Source organism: Channa argus, chromosome 4 (assembly GCF_033026475.1).
Source record: "Channa argus isolate prfri chromosome 4, Channa argus male v1.0, whole genome shotgun sequence".
Lineage (NCBI taxonomy): Eukaryota > Metazoa > Chordata > Actinopteri > Anabantiformes > Channidae > Channa > Channa argus.
The window spans coordinates 28,138,862-28,147,500 of record NC_090200.1 but is presented as its reverse complement, the minus strand read 5'-3'; the positions used below and the strand labels follow the sequence as shown (position 1 = coordinate 28,147,500).

The 8,639-nt window shown below is 38.4% G+C and overlaps 1 protein-coding gene across 5 annotated transcripts in view; it reads right to left on the bottom strand.

Annotated features, from left to right (window-relative positions):
- zc3h18 (zinc finger CCCH-type containing 18) overlaps positions 1–8,639 on the bottom strand; it is a 42,279-nt gene that overhangs the window by 8,568 nt on the left and 25,072 nt on the right. For 4 of the 5 annotated variants that reach the window (XM_067500805.1, XM_067500807.1, XM_067500808.1 and 1 more), the window contains exons 11-14: positions 6,666–6,791; positions 5,050–5,142; positions 4,482–4,760; positions 343–465 (exon numbers count right to left, since the gene is read on the bottom strand). In XM_067500805.1, the coding sequence (XP_067356906.1) occupies positions 343–465; positions 4,482–4,760; positions 5,050–5,142; positions 6,666–6,791 (621 nt within the window). The remainder of the gene's footprint in view (positions 1–342; positions 466–4,481; positions 4,761–5,049; positions 5,143–6,665; positions 6,792–8,639) is intronic. The other variant, XM_067500809.1, reaches the window with a different exon arrangement.

Below are 8,639 nucleotides of genomic sequence, written 5' to 3'. Positions count from 1 at the left end.
AAATTTTAATATTGACTGACAATTATTACAAAAACCTAAAACACCCAATTGTAATTCCCAACACTGTTAAGATTACGGAACTTTTACAATGTTGCTGTATCATCAGAGCCAAGGTCTCAGGAAGATTTGGAAAAGTAAGCAAAATGACCCTTCTGACGCCCTTTGAGTCCAAATTTATTATTTGGCTACAAATAAGGGCCGATTCAGGTCTGTGTAATAACTTAACTCAAATTATAGTACATTAAGTGCAGCTTAATGGATATCTGCATAAATGAATGAACGGTCAAGATTATGGCCAACAGCAATTGTGATGACAATGGAAGTGCTGACATTCCTGAGTACCTGGATTTTCTGGATACGGAGCGGGAACGTGAGAGGGAGTTGGACGAGGATCTGGATCTAGATCTGGAACTTGAACCAGTATAACTGCTACCACTTCCGCTAACACTTTCACTCACAGTTCGCCTGGAGAAGTGAAAGAAAAAGAACTGAGAATAGAGCAGAATTTTCCCCCCTCCCTTTTTGGCTTACTCTGTAAGTTCAGGGTCGCCATAGCGTATCATTAATCTGCGTGTTGATTTGGCAGTTTTTACGCCAGATGCCCTTACTGCTGCAACCAGCCACAATTTTATACCGGGCCAAGGACCGGTACTTTGCAGTGAGAATACAGCAGATAGTTCATGAAAAAACCCAATTATTTAACCCTGCTACTCAATTAGTAACTACCAATCATAAACACATTTAAACACACATAAAGAGATACAAAAACAAAAATTGAGAGGTAAATGATAACGAATTGGATTACTGATAAAAATTTGCTAAACTCAGTTTGTAAGATTACATTTTTAAATGTGCACATTTAAAAGGTTTTGCAACTTTTTGTTAAAGTTGCAGCTACAAGGAACCAATCTACTCTCTCTACTAGTGCTGTGGCAATTAGCAATGTTCAGTACAGTACATATAGAAAACATGAAAAAATAAAACAATGAAAATTAGGTTCTTAATTCTTCCCCCCACATTGACAACAGCAACAGTAAAAGGTACTATTCAATACATATCTTGTACATATCGCGTGTACATATCTTGCCATAATTACCATAATCAGTATTGTTTAAAATACATCCTTTTCTCAGCAGAGTAGATTTACCTTTGTACTCAAGTATGCAATGTAAATAATTAGCTTTGTATTTATAAGTACTGGGTTTGTGTTCTTTGCTTTGCAGCCACACACTGATCGGTGTCAATCCTGACCCTCCAAAACATTATTAAGACCATCAGTTTTAATGTTTCGGGTGATCGATGTATCTGCACCACTGTCAGTTTGTGTTGTCAAAGATGTTGACCACAATTCTCCACATAACATAAGCAAGGTATTAAATAAAGAATGCTTTCTCCATCACAGTTCATCATAGCCAACTCTTCTTCTTTTTCCTTGTTACTAATGAATAAACTCAAGGAGGATGGTAAATGGTCTCCACTTATATAGCACTTTTCTACCTATTGGCACTCAAAGCGCTTTACACTGCTTCTTATTCACCCATTCGCACTCACAATCTCACACACACACACACACCGGGGCCAACACTTTATTGGCCAACACTCACCGGGAGCAATTTGTCTTGCTCAAGGATACTTCAACATGTGACCGGAGGAGCCAGGGATTGAACCAACAACTGTGAGATTGGTGGACAACCGCTCTACCTTCCTGCGCCGCAGTCACACGATGCTAACAGCAATACATTGAACTAATTCCCCCAGTTGTACATCCAACTTAGCAACAGTGAATAAGAGGAAGAGTCTCTAAGGTAGTTTTAATAGAAGAATAGCTTTGGACAATGATTACTCAGCCAAACAATCCAAAATATACATCTGACAATTTTAGCAGGCGTTAGTTGTATAAAATATAAGTTTATTTGTTTTGGTTTTCTTTATAGTTTGTCAGCATTAAAATAGCACACGAAACAGTGATATCATGGAATGCCACATTAGCTGACGCAAACTAGTCACAGCATCTAAAATCAAACTGCAAAGTAACACACACACTGTTTTTCCTCTTTCTTTTTTGACTGGTGTGGGTAAGTGGTAGGTGTGTAAAGCTCTTTCCACGAGATTGTAAATATCCAACACTGAGTATTAATACAACTTGCACTAGTAAAATGGAAAGAGGAAAGTTTGCACAAGTAAAGAGGTCCTTGTGACCACACAGGATAATGAAACTTGAAATGGTGTTAGTAGAGTTGTGTTGTGGACTGTGAGGGAATAGGATAAATTTAGTCATATGGTTAGATAATTAGCAAATAGGCAAACAAGATGGGCTTATTGAAGAGGTCACAAAAAGGACAAGAAGTCACAGGGTTAGATCATGATCTAACAGATCATGTTTAGAGGACTGCTTAAGATCGCCATAGGCACTTTGCTGGTATAAGGCCCAGGTAGTAGATAGTGGGTCTTGGGGTCACAAGATCTACAAGAAGGTGCAATAAAAGGGTTTTATTGCTTCCCAACTGACATTCACAGATAACCTAAAAAGGGACAAGAATGATGACTGTGAACTGCATGCACTTGATTTCTTCATTTTTCTGTTTCTGTTTTGTAAGTGGTTCCTTTCTTAGGTTTGAGTATAAATAGAAGGGGTTTGAGAGATACAAGTCAGAAGACTTGACTAAGGAAGGGGGAAAATTTCTATCACAGTTTTAATCTGTATGATGTATTTACCGATGATGTGACTGCTGACAATCACATTAGGATGAATTAGTCATGTTAGTTTGTTCTAATATTTTAGAGCCACTATAAGGGATATATTTTTAAAAAAGTTTTAACAGTTAATAGCAATATTTAGCAATATTAAAGCTAACTGTCTACACCTCACAAATCTAGAATGTTTTATTTCAAATCCACTGTGGTGCTGTACAAAGACAAAATCATAATTTGATTAATAGGTATATGAATATATATACATAAAGCATCTTGACGTGTCATAAGAAACTATTTACAACACCAGGATCCTGCAGCTGCTGGATGAAAATAACCATTCTGATAATTATTTAAATGTGTTTGGAAGGTACTCCAGGCAACTGCCAGAGCAAATATCACTGAACTATTTCAGACATGCGTCAGCTGGAGGGAAGTAGTTTATACACAGAGACAAAAAAAAATAAAAAAAAATAAAAAAAAAGGTGTTGGAGTTGGTTTTCCTGGACAGTTTCAGTGGGACCCATTCTGCCCACACTCACAGATGAAAGCTGTCTCACACATCCTTACTGTTCTTGCCTGCCCTTTAACTTTTCTTCCTCTCTGCAACACACACACACACACACACACACGCACACACACACACACACACACACACAGACAAATTGTACAAACTCAAAAAGTCCAGTTTTTCCTCGAACCATCTACCCACTCAATCGCCCACACATACTCTATGGTCTTCCCCCAAACTACATAGCTGTAGGATACACCTGTATTATCACCTCTTCCACACATAAAAAATATGCAAATATATATGTGTTAGGAAACACAGTTCTGCTTATTGAAAATGGATCTGTTTAACAATGCGCTCCACTGTCCACAAACGTCCCTGGAAACGGTAAACAAACATGTAGGCAGGCCAACATTCTCCCACTCACATGCACACACCTGAAACTAAAAGCATCCAGACAGTTTTCCTGTACACCCACTCTGTGCTGAAATCACATTGTAGGGGATTAAGTTTTTATGTCAGTTTGGCAAAATTTAATTAAAACTCTCTCTTCATTATAACGTCTGTGACAGGGCCTGGACATTGTGGTTATTGAAGAATGTAATTTAAATAGTGCTTTCCATAGTATACACTCACTGGGCACTTTATTAGGTACTCCTGTGTATTCTAATGCAATCCAATACAGAAGCTCTGCCATGAATTCTAATAATTATCATAATTTCCTAGTTTTTAGGTCAGAAAAGATGATAATTCTACTCTCATATCAAGAAGAGGTTGGTCTAATGTCTTGGCCACCTAATTCATTTTAAAGCAATAATGCATTAACACAAATTCCTTTCAGCACCCACTAATTATTTTGGCACTATTACATGGATTCTGTTATGATGATCCGTGCCTTTCCTGTGCAGACCTCAACAGTGTGGGGGACTGAGTAGGAATGCTTAACAACTGTCAGCATTTTAATTGCTCTTGAAGAATGACATTAACAGATGTCTACTTAGTCGTGATGTGATAACTTAATAAATAAGTTCTGGTGGACTTTGTCAGCAGCCTCCAAAATAAAACCTCACCGCTGACGCTCCCAGCTTTACCAATGAACCACAGCAGATGTATAGGGAAAAAAGATCACAGCGTGATAGTAACTGATTTCTATAATCCTTTTAAACCTGACTTAATTTTATGCAAGTAAAAGGATAAGAGACATGAATGTGTAATGTTTTTGTAAGAGCACCTGTGCTACTGCGTTAAAATGAGCCTAGCTCAAAGGTGAGACACCTACCGCCGGGGAGGATGCTGCTGCCGCTCTTTCCACCTTCCCTCCCTTAGGTTGGTAGGTTTTCCAGGTTCCCTTGGTGGTGGGGGCCTGCTGACTCCACTGCCACCTGCCCCGCCCGCTGTTCCTCCAGCCTCCCGGGGAATGGCAGGGGGCTTAGATCCCTCTGCCATAGGTTTGGAAGGCCTTCCTTGGATTCCACCAGGTTGAGGAGGACTGGGAGCTTTCTTCATGGGAGGCTTGTCTCTGCGAGGAGGGGGCATGCCACCCGGCTTCAGAGGCATGCTTTGGGGGGAAAAGGTATTTCATGTTTTTTCAAGCATGCAAACATGTGCTAGCACATACCATGTAACCAGATGCATATGCTATGTTGTAGGTAATGAACAACAATTAATCTGTAAGCAGACATGATGCAATATTGTATGACACCTTTAAATGTTTGTTTTCACATGCATAAAGCATGCTAATAATGCAAATACTAATGAGAATATATATTTAGGGATACACATGAATGAAAGCACACATAGAAGCTTGGGGGAAAAAAAATTAGTGAGGTACCCTGAGTAACATTTACCCTTTAGTTAACACTGGAGGAAGTTCTGGTTTGTTCTTGGCATTCCTCATTGCTGCTGGACTCGGTGACGGAGATGTAGAGAATGATCGAGACCTATGAATCAATAATAAAGTAGTCATAATAGTACCATTATGCAGTTTAATGTCAAGATTAGGTAACATCAAACAACTTGACAATGGTATGTTAATGCACTGTATTTTGAAGTTGTCATCTAGTACGAGTGGAAAAAGATCTCGTGTGTGGTAAACAAAATTGCTGAATAATATAAATACTACAGTTTTTAAAAAATGGCACCTTGTAAACATTAATGTATTCATACATGTACAAAAATCTCAGAAATGATGCTTCAAAATGCTTTATTATCGAACAATAATATAATAATACATTGTTAAATTCTAAACAACTCCCACAGGATCTACTAGTGCAAACCAATATATCCGGAACACACAACGCAAATATGGTGTACAAAAGTACAGAGGATGGTTATAATTATTCCTAGCTTTCAGTTTTACTTAGTAAACCATCTTCAGGAGCAGAATGAGATGACAACAAAACACAACAAATACCAGGTGTGCCATTTGATTGCTCAGGTAAGAATGATCACATTATCCAAACTTCAGTTCTTAGTAGCATTTTAAAATGCTTTTTAAGGAAGGTTTATATCTGCTGACAATATTTTTGTTGTAATTATGTTCCAGCAAGTACTTTGGTCAAAATTATTGTACAATGCGCATGGGTTCTCTGCCTGATTTGCAGCCAATGCAGCTCATGATAAATGGTTCAGTCTATCTGGAAGTTATAAATTCAAACATTTAAACTGACATTTTAAGTTTTAATTCTTTGCAACATGTTCATGTATTTAATTTATCGGAAAACTAGACAGTGCTTAGATTTTTAAAAAGATATACAATTCGTATTATAACCAGGACAAATCAAGTGATATACTACAGAACATGTGACCTTGAACATGTCATCAAGTGGTGTGTCTGGCTAATATGTTTTAATTGTTTTTGAACAATGGAGGTCTATGGCACAGACAAATAAACAAATCCAAGTTGCAGACTGACAGACATTAAACGTGGGTAGAGATGAGTCATTATTGGTTTTTAGTGTCTATATGGGGATCTTTGAAAAGATGGGTAATTAGCCACATATGGGTTAATACATTTCGATTTCGTGCTTAGGAATGTCACAAGAACTGATACTTGTGTACCAACTTAATAGCAAAATTCAGAGTGATTTGTGATTTTCTGTGTTATTGCTGGTACTGCTTTATACCATCTGGCTCTTACTGTATACATGGCGTAGGCAAGCAAACTTTAAGGTAAGAAACTTTTGGAGCACTAGCTGTATGAGTGCACGTTGTTTGATGAATTTTAATGGAGTGAATTTGAAACCAGGTATGCCATGATCCCCATTTAAAGTTGCATTTTACCATAATGCCATCAGTCTGAAAAACATGTCAAAGAGTATATATGTTTTATTCTTACTTAAAAACTAAACTAAAGGATATAGATGAAATAAATGTCTGCAGGTTGAAGTAGGGATTATTAGGGCTGATGCAAACAAATTGATGTAATAAGAAGCACATGCACAAAACACTCTCTGTTGCATACCTTGAGCGGCTGCCACTGAAGGAGCTGCGCTGTGAGGAGTGGCTGGAGTAAGAGCTAAACGAGGAGGAGTGGCTGCGGGAATGAGACGACCCAGAGCCTGAGTAAGATGAAGACCGAGATGAAGACCTGCAAGACACAGACACACACACACACCATGAATCATATCCCAATTTCCTAGACAGATGAAAAACAATAACAGACAAAACCACTTTTTGCATCAGACAACCTTGAAATCAAAATAAAGTTAAAATCAAAATTTTGTGAATGGACATTCACTGTCTCCATAGGATGAATTGTAATAACATTAGTAACAGTCCCTTTTTTCAACCATTATTTAGTCAGGTAAATGCACTGAGAGGTCACCTTTCATTTCCAGGATTCTGTTACCACAGTTACTTACATTGTAGCCTGGAAGCTCCCCGATACAATCAGAGTATGACGTGTAGCCACTGAGCAGCTCCATTGAACATGGTCAGGGTTAAGTGAAAAACCAGTACAAGGAAGTAACAAGTGCTGCTTTTTCACCCATCCACCCAGATTTAATCCTGCCAGTTCAGGGATTAAACAGGCAACATTTTGGTCACAAGACTGCTTCTCTAACCTTTGGGCTTTTACTGCTCTATGGTCCTACTTTTTTTTTTTGCTCCTTTCGGCTTATCCCGTGAGTTCACGGTTGCCACAGCGGATCATTTCCGCATTTTCCTGACACAACCCTCCCCAATTTCTACTGGGCTTGGACCAGCACTGAGTGAGTGGAAAGTGGAGAAAGAAAAGAAAAGAGCAACGAAAAGCAACAACAAAACAACAACAACAAAAAGCAACAACAACAAAGCATTGTACAGGTTGTAGGACACAGAATTAATGGCATACAGTGGTGACAAATAAATGTATAGAGAAAAGCTAGTTAGGGTTGAGTGAGGATTATTATATTAACTATAAGCTTTATCAAAAAGGAAAGTTTTAAGCTTAGTCTTAAAAGTAGAGAGGGTGTCTGCTCCCCGAATTTGGATTGGAAGCTGGTTCCACAGGAGAGGAGCTTGATAGCTAAAGGCTCTGCCTCCCATTCTACTTTTGCAAACTCTGGGAACCACAAGTAGGCCAGTATTTTGGGATCGAAGTGGTCTAATCGGGCGATACAGGACTATGAGATCTTTTAAATATGATGGAGCTTGACCATTAAGAGCTTTGTATGTAAGAAGCAGGGTTTTGAACTCTATTCTAAATTTTATGGGAAGCCATTGAAGAGAAGCTAGTGAAGGTGAAATATGATCTCTCTTTCCTAATCCAGTCAGCACTCTTGCTGCAGCATTTTGGATTAATTGAAGGCTTTTTAGAGAGTTATTAGGACACCCCAGAAGTAGGGAATTACAGTAGTCCAACCTAGAAGTAACAAATGCATGGACCAGTTTTTCGGCATCACTTTGAGACAGGATGCTTCTAATTTTAGCAATGTTCCGTAGGTGGAAGAAGGCTGTTCTAGAGATTTGTCTTATATGTGACGTAAACGCCAAATCTTGGTCAAAGATAACTCCAAGGTTCCTCACCGTAGTACTAGAGGCCAAAGTTATGTCATCTAAAGTAACTATATTGTTAGACAGCATATTTCTCATGTTTTTAGGCCCAAAGAGGATGATTTCAGTTTTGTCTGACTTTAGAAGTAGGAAATTGTAGGACATCCAGGTCTTTATGTCTTTTAGACATGCTTCAAGTTTGACTGACTAATTGGTTAGTATCTTCTGGTTTCACAGATAAATAGAGCTGGGTATCATCTGCATAGCAGTGGAAGTTTATGGAATGTTTCCTAATAATTTTGCCTAAAGGTGACATGTACAGATTAAAAAGTATTGGTCCTAACACAGAGCCCTGTGGAACTCCATAGCTGACTTTGGTGTATAAAGAAGAGTCATCATTAACATGAACAAGTTGGAATCTGTCTGACATATAAGATTTAAACCAATGCAATGTGGTTCCTTT